The sequence below is a fragment of the Hakea prostrata genome, chromosome 10 (assembly GCF_041222555.1).
Source record: "Hakea prostrata isolate BN-2017 chromosome 10, UWA_Hpros_2, whole genome shotgun sequence".
NCBI classification, from domain to species: Eukaryota; Viridiplantae; Streptophyta; class Magnoliopsida; order Proteales; family Proteaceae; genus Hakea; species Hakea prostrata.
In genome coordinates this window covers 38,273,801-38,294,407 of record NC_142609.1, presented here as the reverse complement: position 1 = coordinate 38,294,407, position 20,607 = coordinate 38,273,801, and the positions used below count along the sequence as shown (strand labels likewise).

The following is a 20,607-nucleotide window of genomic DNA, read 5'->3' as shown; positions in this document are numbered from 1 at the left end:
CTCTTGCTGTAGATCCGACAATGGATGAAGTCGTGGGCAACATGGGTGCGGTCACAGGGTACATTCCTAATTCAATTTCCCTCAGGAAAAGATGTTCATGATTTGGTTACCCAATTGAATTTGACAACAAAATCTTTTGAGTATTTTTTTGGGATTGTTCACAACTCAAAAAAGGAAGGGACAAACACAATCCGCGGAAAAAGAAGAAAGAAATTGTGGGGTTTTGATCGCAGCAAAAGTGAGGAAGAAGAAAGGGGTTGAACTGGCAGTTCAGGTTCAACACCTCCAGCAGCTCCACACGACCGCAAGGAAAGTAGCAGCGGCTTCTGCAGCAGTGGGGCTGCCATCCGTGGTCGACGGTGACCCTGGAAAGCCTGTGGGCATCGTCTATTTCACCAAGGAATCCATTTCCAGTTGAACATGTGTGATGGAGACAACCAGCAAGCCTTCTACAGCAGGAGAAAAGTTTAAAGTTGAGGGTGTTCTCAGTGCAAGCAAGCATGGGTATGACGACACTTTATTGCATATGCTAACAGAGACGCTTCCATTCGAACACCAGAAAGAAATTGTTAAGTGCCTCTTTCCTTTTGTAATGGATGCTTTTGGAACTTCGAATCTGTGCATGCATTTTCCTCCTTTTTGCTTGAACAGTATGCAGAAAGCAATTGCTACATGCTTGAGGAATTGTTTGCTGGTGTGGTAGGTTACCTTTCAGCATCTATGAAGTCGGTAGCAGATGCGAGGGCTGATGACACCTTGCCTGCTGCTGCAAATCAAGATGCAACATTCATCTTTTTGATTTCTACAAAAGCGGGAGGAATCGACCAGAATCTTCTTGTTGCTGATGTTGAAATACCTTATGAACAAGGCTGACCTATAAAGATTAGAAATATTCACAGCTTCAAGAATAATTGCTGGGTGGCTATCACAGTAGGACGATCAAGGCAGTTTGTTTTGGTCGACACTGAACTAAAATAGTTGTGTAACATGTGAAGACTAAGATTTCAATTTTCCATCACCTTGAGGACAAGGTGATTTTCGAGGGGTCGGTAGTGATAGGGCCTTGGGATCAAGGTATTATGTTACACTGAAGAGAGAGAGAATTAGGGTTGATTAGGGATATAAATAGGGGTAAGATGTGAGGAATGGTTAGGGATTATTTACGTGATGTTTGGGCAACCATAGGTTGAGGGGCAGCAGTGTGCTGCGGGGGTGACTGCACCATTGTAACTAGTTTATCATTGTTCTTCATTATTCTATTAATCAAATATTATTCTTTTTCATGTTCGATTTGCAAGTTCCTAACAAGCTTCAAGAACTCTATCGCAGCCACCAAGAAAAACTCACAGAATACTCGAAACAACAAATGAAAAGAATGAATCCCTAATTTGTTTAAGAAATACTTATACAAGCCAGCAAAAGGACCAAAAGACCCCTAATAACAAATACATAAGACACTTAAGTACTAACTAAATGCAAAAAGATAGAAAGAGCCCTTGGACCAATGCAATGCTCTACTAAAACATTTGTGTTGTTTGTTTCTTGTTTATTTTGTATTCCGCTTCTAAAATAGGTACTAACTGATGCTAAATAAGTGATGCAGTACCTCCAAATATTAACAACTGGAACAAGTAACCAACTACTGTATTCTTTTTCATGTGAAACATGATTTATAGATGTAGTAAAGTTTGCACATTTAGTCCACCAAACAGTTCTCTCCTTTGTCAATTGAACTTTTTTCCTATGGACAATTTAACTTGAGTGAGTTCATACTAGGCGCCTCGTTTCTAATTCTGAGGATAGAAGACAAGGAGATGAGTGTATACTTACAGAACTCATGGTTATCTTAAAGTTAAGCTTGAAGATAATAACCAATTCCAGCAAAACTCTTTAAACTCGGCCAATTCATGACACAGGGACTCACTTTCTCTTACCTTTTCCATTCCATTAATTGATTGATTATGCAACACAAGAGCGGAAAGGCACCGGTAAGCTTTGGCTATGCTATTGTTGTTAGAAAATGAGCATAAGTGAATGAAAATTGCTCATTACAAAGAGTTAGGTGGAAATGAGCGTATAATGTGTTTATGTACATTTGGGCTTTTCATTTCCCAAGGATGGTTCATTATGGGATTGTCATTTCCCAAGAGGCATCTCATTTCCCTAGCTTGGTTCATAAATGGCCGAAGTATTTCGTTTCCCAATCTTGATACATAAATCACCAGAGCTCTTTGTTTCTCAAGTTTGGCTCATAAAATGACATAAGCTCTTCATTTTTCTCAAGCTTATTAATGAGGCATTTATGGTTATATGGTATGTACATTGTACCTACCTAAGATCTCCACTATAAATTGAAGATCCCCCCTGGATGAGGTTAGGGCCTGTTTGGTTACATGAATCCAGGGATTTGAGATTAAATGGGATTTCAAATCTATGGATTCATGGTTCAAAAAATTAATTGTTTGGTTAGCCTCAAATCTATCGAAGTTCGTAGAGTTCTGTTGGGTTACTCCGTGTGAATCCACAAATTTCATACCATTTTATACTTAGGGTGGAATCCATGGATTTCACCCAATACCCAAGAATGGCTTAATTCATGCTTTTAGGCAAAAAAGTGAAATCCTTGGATTTCATGAATCCAAGGTTGTTTTACAACCAAATAAGTATAAATCTTTGATTCATGAATCCAGGGATTTGAAATCCCTAGATTCAGATAACCAAACAGACCTTTAAGCTTTTGGGACTTTTCTCTCCTTCAATTTAAGAGTCATGCTAAAGTTCTTGTTGAAAGTTATGTTAGTATTTTGAGAGTCTTGTTATTTTGTGGTATTCCAGTGATAGAATGAAGGCACAATTTAACTTTGCCATAGCAATTTACATGGTGCTCGTAAACCGTTGTTCTTCATTGTATCTTGGGAGACAGACGTCCATTGAATCCTCAAGCACACACTGGAGGGGAAGAATCTGTTTAAGGAAAACGTCTGACGCGCCCCAATGGTTTTCGTTTATTCTTCTCCTATCAGTTCAGGTTCCATTTATATGTCTTTCCAATTTGCTATTAATTCTTTATTCCCCTAATTATATCTACAAATTTGGCTAACAATCTTAAAACAAATTATTTAAGGTATAAGATATGGATTCTTGTTCTAACCATAAAGAATAGAATAGATCCAACCTCTGCCTGAGAAGATGGAAACTTCTGAGGGACCTATTCTTGATACTCTTTTAAATTTCTAGAAAGATAAGCTACTTATTGCAGATGGAGCTAGTCTCGACAATCTCAACCCTTTACATGGTGTAAATGAGTGGATGTTAGCATTGGATGAAATACTTACTGATTGGTGCAAGCAGAGTGAAAGCCTGCTTAATTTCATTGATGATAGGGTATCCTCATCCATTGAGCTATCAGACATCATGGTGAGGGCTGAGAGTTTCTTGAACACTTTAGTTGTTAAGAAACTCCATGAACTACTATCGAAATTGTTGATGCTCCCATTCTCGATTATGAACTCTTATTGAATGTTTGATACGTAAATGAAGAATTGTGGGGGCACCCTCGGGATTTAGTGAAGATGGACTATATGATATTTCCAACAATCTTAAGATGTTTGAAACAGTATAAGACTGCCATATAATTGCATCTATAGTTATATGTAATTTTTAATTCAATATGGTAATCCTCATTGAGATATTAAAGCTGATGCTATAGATATAGTCCTGTTATATATACTTAATTGGTTAGTAGTTCTTTGCTTTGGCATAAAAACCTTGCTTAGATTCTGAGAATGGGTATATAAGGTTGACTACCATGAGCTTTTCATCTCACTATTTGGTTGTTTGAAGTGTTAACCTGTCATTATAGGTTATAGTTTTACTTAATTTACTTTCTCAATATATTTAACGTAAGGAGAAAGAAAATTGAAAGGAAGAGAAGATGATGTTGAGTACTGTTTATATAGTTTTTTATCTTCCTATGCTCAAAGTGGGTAAGTTGAGGGTTTCAAAGAATTGTTTACTCAAGCTCAAGGCACCATTACATTGATTTAACTATTATGTTAGTTCTTATCAGTTTGGTATACTAGGTGCTTTGAATTTACTTGTTCAACTAGTTCAGCTAGTGGGCTTTGATTTGTGATGGCCTAAATCAGTTAAGGATTCTGAGCACAAGGAAATTTTAAAGTTCATCTTCTGCATATTCTCTTCTAGGAGATACTTTGTTCAAGCTTGCGACAAGTTTACTACAACTTTGTTTTCCCACATGAATGCTACTATGATGTTGGAGCTCATGACACTCGAAATAAACAAGTTGGGAGGTTATGAATTCTAGACAATTGTGTCATTTGCGTTTGTTCTTAAATGGTTGGCCTGGATGTGGAAACTCAAAATGGTCTAAGAAAGTAGCCTTTGAGCACATTGTTTCATAACAAGTATCAAGTGGGTGGTTCTTTTGAACTACAGCAGTTCATCTTCAAGACAATTACATATATATAACGTAGGAACATGTTTTGAAGGTAATGAATCCATAATTGCATTATGGATCAAATCAATTGCATAAACCTATGGGCTAGACAATATTCTACCATAATCCATATGACTAACATAATGCTCATAGAGTATCTTGGCAGAAATAATATGTTCTTGAGATTGGATATTGACCACAATCAGAATTGTTGTCTATTGTTATCTAGCTTATGTAGTCTTTCTATTGAGTGTAAGTAGATGAAAAGATTACATGGGTAGCTGGAATTATTAAGGCATGCTCATGGCATGTTTGGCATTTCTGAAATTATAAGGTTAAAATATGGGTGACAACATGAGTGTAGTTAAGGCACCCATAGCCTCAACTCAATCACCATAAGAGACCTGGATAGTTTGGAGGGTTGAACTTCAAACTTGGAAACGAAAGATGTTGTTTTGTTTTAACAACATTGAACCTTACATGATTCTTAAAAGACGATCCTCCTACTATTGGAGAGGATGAGTCAAATGCACTAGTGGTGCAAATTGTTGACTCATGTAAACAATCTGATTTCCTATGCCAAAACTATATTTTAGACGGCTTGATTGATGCACTCTATAGTAAGTATAGCTCAAGGGTTCGGCTAAAGGAACTGTTGGAGTCCTTGGACCGCAAAGTAAAGATATGAGGATGTTGATAAGAAAAAGTTCTTGGTGGGTCAGTTGTTGAATTTCAAAATGGTGGAATCAAAAAATAGTGATGAGTCAAGTTCTAGATTTCCAAATGATATCTGTGAAATTCATACTAAAGGAATAACCATGAGTGAGTCTTTCCAAGTAGTTGCAAAAATTGAGAAGCTACCCTCTTCATGGAAAGACTTCAAAAACTATTTGGAGCACAAAAGGAAAGAGATGACTATTTTATTTATTGAAAGATAAGATATATAGTGGAAGCACATTCACTTGTATATAATACCATGCATGTCTAACAAACTCAGGTTGTGTTGGAATTTTTCGAAATTGATCACATCTTTGTTGTAGTCTATGAGAGTATGTGTCATAAATTTATCAAGTGTATCTAGACTATGCAGATTATGTCAAATCAATGTTGGCCATGCTAAGGAGCCGTAAAAGATAAATGATGCAGCATAATTCATGCAATCTAATTCATTAGTGTTGTGTGCATGGTATTATGACCTACATATGGAGGACATAACAAAAGTATAAGATGATTGAGCTCTATACATAATAAACCCGAATTGTGGGGGTTCATGTAAATTTACAAGTAACAAGGAAAAGACTCAAGATCATGGCAGTTATATGATAGAAGACCGTAGATGGTCGATCTCATGTTTAAAACATGGAAATCCTTCAAAACAGACGGTGATAATCAGATCCACGATGGAATCTAAGTTTGTAGCCTAAGATAAATGTAGCAAGAGGCCGAATGGCATGGAACTTCTAGAAGGATATTCCAAATGGATTATTATGTTACTTGCCACATTTATATTGGGTACATATGACGGTATTTTATGACATTTATTATTTCTAGTGGTTGATTTGAATATTTGGTCCATTGGATTGTTATATACCGGTTTTGTGGATGATCATCCGGTTTGAACCACTAGGTAATCCTCGACTTGATCGCACCCATCATAATGTATGAGTAGCTTAAACATACATTATTGGACTATGATGGGTTTGAGGGGTGCAAGTTAATATTACTCAGACTATAATGGGAGATATGAGGACCAATCTCTCGATGGTTAGTGCACTTTGAATCTGTGGAGTCCATAAATGTACAAATTATGTTGATGCTCCATTGCTAGTAACTTAACAATTATGAAAGTGTATGCGTACGACTTGCCTTTTAAAGGATTTATCAGTAAAGTGGTTTTGCAAATTGTTTTTATATATAAGTGAAAACTTATCTATTATCTTCTTGGTTTTTGCAAAACCAATCCTGTTTTGTTTTGTTATGGCCGTTCTATAATTTTTGTTCCCTAATTAGTTTAGGACAATTTAGTAATTGTCAAAGTAAGCTAGGTGGCTAGCATCTTACTAAGGGATGGACTTTATGGTTGGTTATCTCTACCATATTAATTTAAATATCTCAAAGTCATATGGGCAAAAGGAATTTTGTTTTGGTGGCTAGCATCACTTGTACTTGCTATATGTATAGCCAAGCAACTATTGAGAAACCACAGAATGTGATGCACAACAGTAAGTCAAGACTCATACGCGATTGACATGATACTGTTAGATAATTGATCTCGACTAAAGTCATGATACTTGATTATATAAGGTCAAAAGAAAAGGATTGTGGGTCCACTAACCAAAGGTTGAGTCAAGATCAAGTTAAACAAATATCAAAAGGAATGGGATTTAAGCTCATAAGTGAATAGGTTGATTACAGTGGAAACCTAACCTAGTTGACTGGAGATACCAAGATCTAGGTTCAATAGAACAACTAAATAGTAAACATCGAGCAAAATCACTATGGAAGTCATCCTCTATCCATTCCTAAGATGAAAACAATAATGCCCATAAGGAATAGATTAAGTTTATGCTATTAATGACTCTTACGCATTGAACAAAAGTTGGATCCAATCAGAATAATGCAGGTTACTTTTTAGTAAGAAATCACCTATGTGAGAGAGAAGAGGGGCCACTTCGAAGGAGAATTGTGAGGGGTTCAATTCTCTAAAAACTCTAGTAGAACCAGGAAGATGTCTCCGGGCAAAATGGACATGACCATGAAAACTAAAATTGTGTCAGAGGGAGTGTCTATGTAAAGTATATCATTGTTTACACAAACGGCAAAATAGTTTAAGGACATTGCATCTACTAACTAACCAATAAAGTAAATATACTTTTACAAGGGAAGGTTTAAAGGCAAAACCTACCTATCCTAAGCAAGCATTAGCCATAGAACTCTATCACCATGTCGGGTCTTTGTTTTGTTTTATTCATTTTGTCAATTTTCCTTTACATGGGGAATTGTTGGAAAATGAGTATAAGTGAATGAGATTTGTTCATTATGGTGGAAATGAGTGCATAATGTGTTTGAATCGTTTGGGCTTTTCATTTCCCAATGATGGTTCATTATAGGATTGTCATTTCCCAAGAGGCATCTCATTTCCCTAGCTTGGTCCATAAATGGCTGAAGCTTTTCGTTTCCCAATCTTGATTCATAAATCACCGAAACTCTTCGTTCCTCAAGCTTGGCTCGTAAAATGAAAAAAAAAGCCTTTTGTTTTTCCCAAACTTATTGATGACCCATTTATGGTTATATGGTATGTACATTTTTTTTTTGGTTGCCAACCCCGGTTTCCAAGGCGTTGCCCTGACTAATCATATGGTATGTACATTTTACCTACCTAAGTTCTCCACTATAAATTTAAGATCCTCCCTTGATGAGGTTAAGCTTTTCAGACGTTTCTCTCTTTTAGTTTAAGAGTCATGCTAAATTTCTTGTTAAAAGTCATCTTAGTATTTTGAGTGTCTTGTTATTTTGTGGTATTCCGGTCATAGAAGGAAGGCAACATTCAAGTTTGTCTAGCAGTTTACATTGTACTGATAAACCACCATTGTTAGTTGACAGACGTCCGTTGAATCCCCAAGCACACACCTGAGGGGAGGAATCTGTTTTAAAGAATGCATTTAGACGGTTTTACTTTATTCTTGTCCTATCGGCTCAGGTTCCATGTCTTTCCAATTTGCTGTTAATTATTTATTTCCCTAATTATAAAATCAAACGCAACATGAACAGATTAAGCTTCGAAAACTTACCGTTCCCAGGTCGAATAATCGTCTTCCTCTCGAACGCGCTTCCTCTTCCGTTTCCGATTCTTTTGAGAAACAAATGAAGCGATCTGAATTTGTATATTCAACAACATCTGGGTCACCTCAGACTCTAATTCCATGCTACGCCTCTCAGCTTCCATCCTCGCAGCCTCCCAAGCCTTGATCATCTCCATCTCTTCCATCTTCATCCGCAGCATAGTTCCAGCTAAGATCTGGACGCTGGCAGCCACATCACTCCAACGATTTGAATCGCCGATAGAATCGTCAGTTGCAGAGTTTACTGGAGATGATTCAAGGAAGGGTTGCTCCTCGTCGTCATCGGCGTCGGCGTCGCGTCGGCGGTGACTGACGTGTCGGCCTGAAGCGAACCGGATAATAGTCCGGCATCAAAAGCGTGTGTAAGACGGTCTCGGTCCGTTTCGGTGCGACCGGCCAAGCCAGCCATTACTCTTTGGACCTTACGATGAAGCAGTCAGAGAGTATAATTGAAATGGTCTTATAATTGTCCCTAATGATTCGTCGTACGTTAAAGAGAACCGTTCGTTTGTAATCTTTTTTACGCTAAATGACCAAATTTAATGTTAATAAATTTCTGCTTAATCATTATTTTATTCCAGCATACTTTATGAAATTATTAATCCAATCTTAGATTTTTTTTTATGGTAATTTCCATTTGGGCCGCCTGAGGTTTGGTCCATGTCATTTTTAGTCAAATAAATAGACACTTTGCATCTGCCTCCCCTGAGGTATCCAATAAGATCAATTAAGGACAAATTGTGATTTTTATGACCAAAATACCATCACATCTATTTTGACTGTAAGATTTGCATCATGTCTTCACAATTAAATCCAATGGTGAAAATCAATATACATCATCTTTGGCATAAAGCATTTGAGGGAAATGAATGTTGCTGGTCTAATGAGACACCAATGGAAGCTTGCCCGTGGGGAACCTTCATGTTAGGAGAATTTTATTTGGATTCGGTGGTTGGGAAATAACTCGGTTTGGTCTCTACCAAAACCTAACCGGTGTTCATTATCTCTCAGTCATATTCTAGACACCAAGAAATCAGCAGCTAGTCTCATTCGATGCCTCATCAAGGATGGGAAGACCACAAACTTATGGAACGATCACTGGTTAGAAGGAGGGGTTTTGCAAAAGGAGGGCATCATGATTGCTCAAGCACTTGGTAGACATACATTTTGACAAGGTGCACAAGCTTTTATTTAATTCAACTTAATGGCAATTAACAACGTTTGACCCATATATCTTGGAGCGGTGGGATGAAATAAACAATACCCACATTTATTCTCGCATTCCTTGTGATTCAGTAGTATGGATGCCTAGCACAAATGGTATTTTTTCACTTCGCACTACATGGGATAGCCTGCGTAAGAGGTCTGATAAAGTTGCTTGGTCGGTAGTGGTCTGGGCAAAGCGAAATCACCCTTGTTTTGCATTTATCACTTGGCTTGCATGTCTAGAACGCCTCTCAACAATATGCCAGTTGCGTAATTGGGGTGTAGCGACAAAGAAAACTAATGTGCTTTGTAATAGATGCGAAAAGAACTTAGATCATATCTTCTTCTATTGTACCTACTCTAGTGAAATATGGTGTCATATCTTAAAGCTAAACGGGTATATCAGGCTGCCATTGGCTTATTAGAAGGATGAACTCATATGGATCACCACACATTTTGCAAGTTCAATAGCAAGAGATGCAATCTGTTGTTTCTCTATGACAACAACTATATATAGAATTTGGGAGGAAATGAACAGTTTAATATTTAGTGATACTACTACAGAAGCTTAGGCGGTATTGGGAAAAATTAAGAAGGATACCCGATTGTGATTCGCACACCTTCCACACAAACTTACTGACACTCAAGAATATAAGAATTTTTTTGCTCGATGGCACATTGGGGTGATTTTTCAACTTCCAAATGCAGTTTGTCATAGATGGCCCAAGCCATAAGGTAATTGGATGGCTATGAATTGTGATGGTTCTAGTCGAGAAGACATTAGTGGGTACATAGATATTGCCCGAAATCGTCATTGGTAATGTTATTTTTGCTTTGGCAAGTGGTAGTAATGAGAAAAATATTACTCGGTTGGAATTATATGCAATCAAGCGTGGCATGGAGACTGCTTATGAAATGGGTTTGATGATGATAGAAATTCGATCCGATTCAATGGTGGCCATCTAATCTATTAAGGGATATTTTTCTACATCTTGGAGGGTTGTTGATTTGATCATGGAGATTAGGGAGCTAAGGTGGTTTTTTTATATGTAATTTTGTTCATCATGTTCGGGAGATTAACGTTTGTGCGGGCTTCTTGACAAGTTTCCTTAATACCTCCCCATAAATCCATCTAGCTGTAGATGCTCTTCCATTAGCTCTTTCTGCTTTTGTTCGGGATGATGCTAATGGTAAGAAATTATTCAGAATGTAATTTATTTCTTTTTTTCTCCCTTTATTTAATCAAAGCTCCCTTTATCCCAAAAAAAAAAAAAATCCCCAACGCCTCAATATTCACAAGAAATCATTTGTCTTTAATATTTCAATTGTTAATTCCTACTGTCAGTTTCTTGTTTCTTTCTTAGCTCTCAAGAACCAAGACCCATTTTTAAATTTTAAGGAGCCGGTGGGTTTTAGTTCTCAATTTTAACCTATAAGCAATTCAGCATAATAGATAACAAGATAAACATTCAACCCTGTGCAAATTGCAGTGTGCACTTTTCTATGCAGTTTTTATATAGAAAATCTTGATATACATATAGAAACCGCTACATTTCATTTTAAACGTGAATAAAATCCACTCATCGTCTTCATCTACCCAGAAAACCTAAACCCCCAATTTCCACTATTTTCCCATCAACTCTCAAATTTGATTCTTAAGAACACAATGGTATCGTTGATTAACATGGTGGGAGCTAGTTTCTCCTACCGTTCATCATCTATGGTTCATGATTGCAGTGGAGCAATTGGGTTTAAAACTCTTTCTCCTTCTTCAATGAGGCAAAATCAGAAGCAGAGGCGTTGCGCAGTGGTCAAGGCCAAAACCATGAACCCAGAGTTCAGGAAAACCGAAGAGAAAGTGGTCGATTCAGTCATTCATTTAACCTTATTATTTTTATGGTAAAGGTACAGGTGATGTATAGTTTGAACACATAAATTATGTAAATGTAATATAAAAATATACTAGATATAAACATAATTGTTTGTAAATTCAGTGGACGTGTATGAAATTTACATGAAAGATATTCCATAATCCAAAATTAAGCCGTACATTTATCAAAAATATCTGAAAGGATGATAACCCTGAGCTAATCAGGTTAAGTATTTAATCCTTTCCAACAAACTTAAGATAATTCAGTAAATCAAGACCATATATACTTGTACCATCCCAATATTATTTAGTGGAATTTTGTCACACTATCTTCAGGAGGGGGGGGTAAATTCATAATATCTAAGACCATATATACTTGGTTCCACTCCCAATATTATCCCTTCGCCAAAAGAATAATAAATTTTGTTTACCATTCCCCACTTGCGTGGCATGGAAGTGTGATGTAGATGTTATAAAATCCACAATCATATTGTGAATAAGATGATTTTTATTTTTGGGTAGAAAGTGAATAAGATGATTACTTCCCATGAAAGTAAACAATTGAATTAAATATCATAACCTTAAGAGATTTTCTCAAGTTCTCCCCCTTCTATTTGTTGCATGGAAGTCGTGATCCTCACCTGTTCGGGGTGCGACAATCAGATTGTGAATCCCGATGATTACTTCCCAGAACCTAAACAATTGAATTAAATATCATAACCAGGTTGAAAAACACTTTTTGAAAAATATTAAAAAACTTCAAATTTTGACCTGTGGGCCCCCGTGTGGTGGTGGGGGCCGTCGGAGCAATCTGTGCTCCCCCAACGGGATGAGGATCCGGACTCGTATTTGCTGGCCAATGCTGATTGATAACCCTGTTGTAATTTTCCTTTGGTTTCAAGTTTAAATAAGAAGGAAAAAGAGTTTGATCCCTCTGTATAAAGCTACCAGCTTCAGAAAAATTGAATCAAAGATCATACGGTTGAGACCACTCACCCGTCTAAACCGAGGGCCGTTATCCGTTAGATTCACCGATGCTCGGCAAAGCATGAAAAAAGTAACAAAAGCGCAAGCAACGCTGACACGCAAAGTATCCAGTGGGATTACTTTTTCAGAAAACGAGTTTGGCGGCAAAGCCACAGTACAACCCCGAAGCACCGTAATTCCAACGACAGCCATACAACATGATCATCACAACATAATCCAAATTAACCTCTCACCGTTGATTGAAGTCTATCTGTCTTCGAAAACCGATCTCTGACCGTTGATTAAGTTCAGCTCTTATTCAATCATAACCCATCAAAAAGGTATCAAACCTTCATGTCAAACGACACACATCGTTCAATTAGGATCAATAGCATCTCCGTCATCGTGCATTGCCCCCAGTCGAAGTATATATAAGTTCTAATATTATTTTTTTTGGAGGTAAACGTTAGCTCTACAAGTTGAGAAGCTTTAGGAAGGAGTGTAAGCTGTGAAGGACTCAAATTGGTGAGTGTTGAAAACTTGAAATATGGAGGAAGGTAGAGATGGATCAAATAACAAAGAGTTAGTGGATAGGTTTTGCGAGTTCACAGCGGCTTCGATACCAGAAGCTAATTTCTTCTTGGAGAGCCATAACTGGAATCTTGATTCTGCTCTCTCGACCTACCTTGAACATAACAGTTCCAATCTCAACGGAGAAGACGAAGACGGAAGCAATATCATCAGCGATATAGCTTCTCATCCTCCTCGTCCGCTTCAATCTCCTTCTCCGTCTCCGTTGATCCCACCTCCCAATTATCAACCAATCACCGCCCCCATGTCTTCGCGAGACAAGAAGCCGGCGAAGCCCTCTGGCAGTCGTGCGGGAGGAATTCGGACGCTTTCTGATCTGAACCGTGCTTCTGGTCCTGGCTCTGATGATGATGATGCCCCTCAGGAGTATTACACTGGTGGCGAGAAGAGGTACTAGTACCCTAATTTTCATATTTTCGAAAGGAAGTATCTTTTAGTGATTTTTTTGGGGTTGTTATTCTTCATATTCGGATGCTTATTTGTTGTTACACGCAATTATTATGATATGCATTTATGTTTGATGTTTCGTTTTGAACTCGCATTCAATTTGTGAGTCTCTTTTCTGGGTTTTATGGTTTGTTTTAAGGTTCAAGACACTCGGATTTCGTTAATTCCCTACCTCATTCACAAGTTTCTGACATGTTTGACCCATATGGAACGGCTGTTCTTTCGTAATTTGATTTGTAGAAATAATATTTGATGAACCTGTTGAAAACTCGTTGCTGCGACGGTGCGACCCCTCCTCTCAAGATTTGTTTGAGAGTCAAGTAACTTATTGTTCGTGGTTTATCTGTTGCGGAAACTTTATGCAAGTGGGAAGTCCCTACGACTTGGGAATACCCTAACTTTGGGTCCGTTTTGCACCACCGGTTTACCTAATTGGAATTTACCAAAGAGGCTTACTATGAAACCTAGCAATTGAAATCTAGAAAAGATCAAGGGTTTATGAGATGGAGGAAAGTAATAAGGGCTGCTGCTTAAAGGGACCGAGGCATATGGTGCAATCCCCTGCTGCATGTTTTATTTGCTTTAGCTTGCTAAACGATAGTGGACAGGGGGATGTAAACTTTCTCTAATTAACTTCAAAATAATTGAAACAGCCATAGACGAAATCAGCCAACCAACTTTCTTTTAGGTTGCTTCCATATTTTATGAACAAATAGTATCTTTATCTATGTGGATTCCTGTATTGACAGATATTTTGATTGTAAACCTGAAATTGTTTTGATTCCTAAACACTGGAGTGATTGTTGTTTGCATGTCAGATTACAATTTTGTCAACATTATTTTATGAGAGAAGGGGCATCATCCCTAACAACTTTTGCCTGTTGTGATGTTTATTTTTTTGTGCTTGCAGGCTAAGCTTCCTTGTATTTAAATATTTTGAGTTTTCCTCACAATGATCATTCTTAGAGACAATTATTGTTGGTGCACATTTGACACTAAACCTCACAACAGTGGATTAATTCTGCCATCTGTATATAGTTATGCAGGCACCTTATCAGCTTTATTTCTCGATCGTCTTCTATTTAATATCCAGGTGTTTGTTTGGCTAAAGACAAGTTTATTCATTTCATAATCCATCACCTAACATCTTCGAAGCTCAATCGGTTGGTGTCCTTGAATTCTGAGGATGCACCTATCGCCATCAATATCTCCAAAATTCTTTGCAGTTGCATCAACTTTCATTAGATATGTGATGCAGATTCACTGCCTTGGACTGACCCAAGCCCAGCTACTTTTTAGATGGAGATGAACCAGGTTCAGTTTGACGTGTCTACTCGAATTTTAGGAATTAATGCTATCTGTGGGAAATAATGTCTTTGTTTATTTCATTGTTTCTTTTAAAAATGAATTGGATAGGACATTTGTTTTCTTATTCTTTAGTTTCCTTATTTGAATTGGTGCCCTAGTTAGAGAGCTAAATCTTATTATAGGTCTTTAAATTTCTTTATGTATGACATTATCCCCATCGCTGAGTACAAATTGAATAGAATGAACTGAGTTTGTAGTTTGAGAGCCTGTGTGGTGTTTGTGCATCAGGGTGTGCAGTCTCTTTCACCTCTTCTCAATTATGCAGTCCCTTTTTCCTTCCTTTGCGATTCCTCCCCTCCCTTCTGGCCTACAAGTAAGTCGTGCTGATATCAGAGGTGAAGGATCCCATTTTGTTCCCTTTTATGTCTTGCTAAAACCAGAACTTGTCCTTTCCCAAGTCTTCCTAAAAACTTCCTCTGTTTGTCTGTTGTGACCCTAGAAAAAAGGATCGTTTTGCTCATCCATGTTCTGCAACATCCTACAACCACAAATTTTCAGTCAGAGTTCCTAGTCACACAGAATCACCCTCACTGGTTTCCTCTTTTAATTGTGAGGATCCAGTCATTGAGAATAGAAGAAGTGCAGAGTGTGAGATATGGAATTTTTTTTTGGGGGGGGGGGGGGTTGAAGAAGGCTGAAGAAGAGAAAGCAGAGCTACCTGGTTCTTTTCCTTCAGATCATATTCTCTTGGGTGAGAAGTGGGCCAAATCCCAAACAAGCTCCATAATCGCTGATTGCTGCTGGTTTCCTGGTCTAACTCCAAGTTCCTCATCTGCTGTTCCTGTATTGGAGTATAACTCAATATAGGCCTTTTGGTAGCATTGTTAACCCAAGTTTCCTTATTCTCTGTTTATTAGTTCTTTTATTTCCAAAATACCTTTATATCTTTTTCTGCTTTATTTTTATTATTCCAAGTTTGTCCCTCTTAACTTCATCCTGAAGTTGGGCCAACTGAGTGATTTCACTCTATCATCCTCTTCTTCCCCTCTCCCCTTCACTTTTTCAGAATTCTCCTCTTATCTTTTGTTCTATTTTATTTTCTTCCAAATTTACCCATCCTCATCAATTTCAGCATTCATTTACAAATTTTCCATTGTTATCGTTAAACATTGCACGGAGATTAATTATCATGATTTACTCATTTCAATTAGCAATGGATTCTTTTGATTGCAAATCAAACTTTCTAAACTGACTACAAGTCCTTGGGAGCTTTCAAATATTAGCAACTGTTTCTATGATGTCAATCATGATATATTTGTTAGAAAAGCGAATCAGATGTCGATGTACAATAAAAGCCACCATCAAATTGATGTGCACTGTTTGATCGAAATTTAGATTGAAGAATGGATTGACAATTTGATCTTGATTTTGAAACCCCATGATCAAATTTCCATTGAAGAGACAAGAGTTCGCTAACAACTATTAGTGACCATGAGGTGCATTTGATCATCACCAAATCAAAGTTAATATTTTTGGATGTCAATCCTCCTGTGGTGATACTTTCAATTCACCAAACCTTGTGGATAAATTCCTCTCTATGCTGGGACAGTTGATGTAGATAGCCTCCATGGACCAATTCAAACCCAGCTGGTATGAACCAGGTCCGGTTTGAAGGGTCTGGTAGAATTTTTGGAATTTCTATGCTATTTGGGGTATAACGTCTTTATTTAATTTGTTCTCCTTCTTGAAGAAATTAGTTGCACAATAAATTCGGTTTCTAATTCTTTTAGTAGACTAAATTGAATTTATGTCTTAGTTAGAGAGTTCCTCATTGTTAAGGACATATTGAATAGAATGGATTCAGTCAATGGTTTGAGAGCCTATGTATTGAGTGTGCACTCTTCTTCCCACTTTTTCTTGTGTGATATTTTCCTTCCCTTTCAATTTTCCCCATCCTACAGCCATTATAATGTGCTCTTTTGTTCTCACGTAACCGTAGGACGTTATCGTAAGAATGACTTTATAATATCATACTGAGCATAAAAGTCTCCCCAAGGCTAGGTGATCTACACTAACCATAAGTAGGATCTTGAAATAACCCATGATAGGCACACTGATTTCAGAACTGTAACAGTAGAATAAACTCAGTTCAAGTCAAATAATGAGTAAACAAGGTAATAATAGACCTTTAATCTCATTTTACACGCCCATACATATAGAATAACCCCACAAAAGACGCTTGACAGAAGTCGAATACTCCTTTCACAGGATCAAAATCGAGCCTTTGTGATGCATATGCCGCAGCTAATTGGGTTAATTTTTATAAGATTAGGCCTAGGGTTGGGTCATCCATGTACTAGGCCTTCAATGGATGGTTTCCCTTGTAATTGGTCAACTTATTGTGCCGCAATAATGGCTACATGAGATGAGTACAAAATTCCCATTATGGACTCCTTTTCTACAAAATTCCCATGATGGACTCCTTTTTTTAATAGTTTATTTTTCAATTAATGGTGGCAATTATATTACTTCTGCCGACTAAGTCAAGGGCAGAACATATTTGTTATTTTAAGTGTCCAAGTCATGTCCTTAATAGTAGTCTTAGGTCTAATAGGTTTTTAAGTTCTATTTCTGTTATGAGTTTGTTTTGATAAAGATCCTGGGAGACTGGCTCCTAGTTGATCATCTGTAATCAAGCACTACATGTGCCTTCTTAAAGTTGCAATTGAACCCATTTGAGTTTGTTTTGATAAAGATCCTGGGAGAACTGGCTCCTAGTTGATCATCTATAATCAAGGACTACATGTGCCTTCTTAACATTGCAACTTCTCAGCAAGTAGCTCTTAGGAGGAATTTGGGCCCAATCTACTATGGTCTATTCCAGATTATTATCCTACAAATAAGCAAGTGGCATATCATTTAGGGTTACCTAACGGTTTAATGTTCATCCCACATTCCATGCCTCTCTATTGAAAAAGGCAGTTAACCAGCAGAAGTTGAATCAAGGAAATTTTCCTAATGTCCATGGTGGAGAAGAGACACTACATCCTCAGTTCCAATCAATCTTAGATCAGTGTGGGCAGAGAAGTAGCGGTCAATTACTTGTCCATTTGCATGGTTCAGCCCTGTCACAGGCCATGGGACTCTAGGAGACATTGAATGGCAACTCCTGAAACTGGTCTTGAGGACAACACTTCTTTGAGGGAGAGGGAGGTTATGTGCAAGCAGGGCGTCCCATGCATGGTTGTGTGGAACCAACCACCTACCGTGGGGGACTCCAGAAGGTGATGGGTGGATTACATTTGGATCTCACGGTTATATTTTTACAAGGTAGGGATATTTTGATCATTTTCAACATTTATCAGCAGTTATTATGGGAAGTAGTGGGAAAGTTAGCCAATTGTTAGGCTGTATTTTAAAGGTGTTTTACATGTAGGGAGGTGGTATCCCATTCAAATGTAAATTTTCTAGGCTGGTAGAAGAGGCAGAGTTGCTTCAGTATAACTCACCTATCTTCTCTTCAAGTCAATTCACTCTTTGTTATTCCCATTCAGCCAGGTAATCCTATATTCTCACACCGTAGGTAAGAGAGGTGGGCCCAAGTATATACCTACTGCCCCACACAACATATTTTGAACAAAATAAGTCCATAATCCATATAAGTGATTTAACTGCATCATGCAGAAGTCACTTGGATTCCCTGTTTGATATATTGAAGAGCTAACTTATGTGACCTATCATTTGGACAGCCATTTAAGTTTGGTTGCCTCCATTTTGAAATTAATGTTTGAAATGTGATTTATGTTTTACTTGCAGTCTGAAGTTCTGGGGATTTTCAGGGATTGTATTTTTGTTGAATTATTCTATGTGGGTTTCCTTTAAGTCATTCTCTTTTACTTCTGTAATTTTGTACTTCACTAGTAATTGCATGTAAAGGTGGAGTGACTTGGAATTATGCTTCTGATTTATTTTTGCGCAACATTGGGTCCCCCTGTACCATTGATTGCTGCTCCTTTTTATCACACCTCGTTCAAGTACTTTTATCATGAACAGATATCTAGAATAACGTCATGGGATTGCACCCTGTCAGATTTTAAAATCAGCCTAGTTCCTCTTGGAATATATTCAAATGAAAAATATTTTCTTTTACTGTGAATATCTGATGGTTGGTTATATTGGTATTTTTCAGTGGAATGCTGGTTCAAGATCCTACCAAAGGGGATGATGTTGATGCAATATTTAATCAAGCTAGACAGTTGGGAGCTGTAGAAGGACCTATTGAAAGTATTCATCCGTCCTCAGGCTCCAGAAGCTTCACTGGAACGGGACGGCTACTTTCCGGGGAGACAAGGGAAACTGCTCCTCCGCCACCTGAGGCCATTGTTAACAACATAGTTTTTTGGACCAATGGTTTCACTGTGAATGATGGCCCTTTGAGGAGGTTCGATGATCCAGAAAATGCATCTTTCTTGAAGGTAGTATCTAATGAATAGGTTCTGTGCTCTGGAGGTGTAAAATTTTCATCACGTGCTCCCACCAAAAAAAATATATATAAAATAAAATTCAAACACACCCCTTTCTCTCCTCAAATCACTCACTTTGTGAGTACTGGAAATTGTAGGCTTTTTTTTTCTTTCTTCTGGGTTGGGGGGGGGGGTTTACAAAACTCATATTTTTTAACCCTTCGTTGTTTTGATGGGATGTTTATGAATTTGATGTATACTTGTGCTTTGTTGCATTTCACCATGCAGAGTATCAGGAACTCAGAGTGTCCGGAAGAGCTTGAGCCAGCAGATAGGTCTACTGCAGTTCATGTTAATCTCATACGGAGGGAGCAAGAGTGCCCCGTGAGTCCTCGTATATTAATTTTGTCAACTGCTTCTTGTGAATGGCTGTCTTTTTCCTTCTAACAAACTTTGTTCTTATTCTCATACAGGAACCAGAGAAGCGCCGCCACACCCCATTCCAGGGTGTGGGGAGAACATTAGGCAGTAGCACATCTGATGCAGCACCAGTGCCATCTCCTCTACTCTCCGCTCCACCCCCAACCATGGGCCTGGTTGTAGATGAAAATTTGCCATCAACCTCAATTCAGCTCAGGTTGGCCGATGGCACACGTATGGTTACTCGATTCAACTATCACCATACCATCAATGATATCCGGGCCTTCATTGATGCATCAAGACCAGGAGGTGCAGGAACTTATCGCCTACAGACAATGGACTTCCCTCCTAAGCAACTTACTGATTTGACCCAGACGATAGAGCAGGCAGGTCTTGCTAATTCAGTGGTCATCCAAAGAGTCTAAGCTAGCTGTTGGAAAGGTTTGCCCACTCTGTTTAGAACCATGACTTTCTAAAACCGAATCATTATTGTTTTCATTTGGTAAGAGAAGATTTAATGTTTAGGTGGACTATGATTACTCAAAACCATTTCAGTGGTGTATCTTTTAAGAAGCAACAGTAATCACATATTTAATACTTCAAATTCAACTATTTTTCTTTGGTGGATGATTGGATTCTGAGAACACTGCATGGACCAATAAATATAGTTCATCTACAGTCGCTCAGTACCTAATCAGAAAGGGAAAAACTCTTTGCTGAGGAATATTCATATACCATGCTTCACATGAATTGTAGGATGTTTCTGGCGCATTTTGTCATGGTACCTTGGTGCTAGGCCTAGTTCCAGGAATGTGCAGAGCCTGTCTTATTGGTTAGCCTTGGGTGATACTGTATAGATTTAAGACTTCTATTTGTGTTTCTTTTTTGGTAACTTTGGCATCTCTCTCGATTTAAGATTTCCTATACCTCAGGTGTTGTAGCAAAGGAGGTTGGTTCATCATAATCTATAAATCTTGGGGACTTTTTAAAATTGGGATAGGAAGTCTGGTTGAAATTGGAATCCCATTCTTACCT

The 20,607-nt window shown here is 37.9% G+C and overlaps 2 protein-coding genes across 2 annotated transcripts in view; one reads left to right on the top strand and one right to left on the bottom strand.

Moving 5' to 3' along the window:
• LOC149002799 (uncharacterized protein At4g22160) overlaps window positions 1–8,759 on the bottom strand; it is a 33,447-nt gene extending 24,688 nt beyond the window's left edge. Inside the window, 2 exon segments of the mRNA XM_089136580.1 lie at window positions 8,251–8,599; window positions 8,602–8,759. Of these exon segments, the coding sequence (XP_088992706.1) occupies window positions 8,251–8,599; window positions 8,602–8,710 (458 nt within the window). The 5' untranslated portion in view covers window positions 8,711–8,759.
• Window positions 8,760–12,816: 4,057 nt separating this feature from the next.
• LOC149002798 (plant UBX domain-containing protein 4-like) lies at window positions 12,817–20,328 on the top strand. Its single transcript, XM_089137434.1, has 4 exons — window positions 12,817–13,324; window positions 18,879–19,164; window positions 19,441–19,536; window positions 19,626–20,328. The coding sequence occupies exons 1-4, from the start codon at window positions 12,891–12,893 to the stop codon at window positions 19,995–19,997; spliced, it is 1,188 nt and encodes a 395-aa protein (XP_088993560.1). The 5' UTR covers window positions 12,817–12,890; the 3' UTR covers window positions 19,998–20,328.
• Window positions 20,329–20,607: the final 279 nt, after the last annotated feature.

Excerpts from the sequence above, each read along its gene's own strand:
- LOC149002798 (XM_089137434.1), top strand. The coding sequence starts at position 12,891 with ATGGAGGAAGGTAGAGATGGATCAAATAACAAAGAGTTAGTGGATAGG. Across the intron at positions 13,325-18,878 it reads TACACTGGTGGCGAGAAGAG|TGGAATGCTGGTTCAAGATC; the intron begins GTACTAGTACCC and ends GGTATTTTTCAG. Across the intron at positions 19,537-19,625 it reads GGAGGGAGCAAGAGTGCCCC|GAACCAGAGAAGCGCCGCCA; the intron begins GTGAGTCCTCGT and ends ATTCTCATACAG.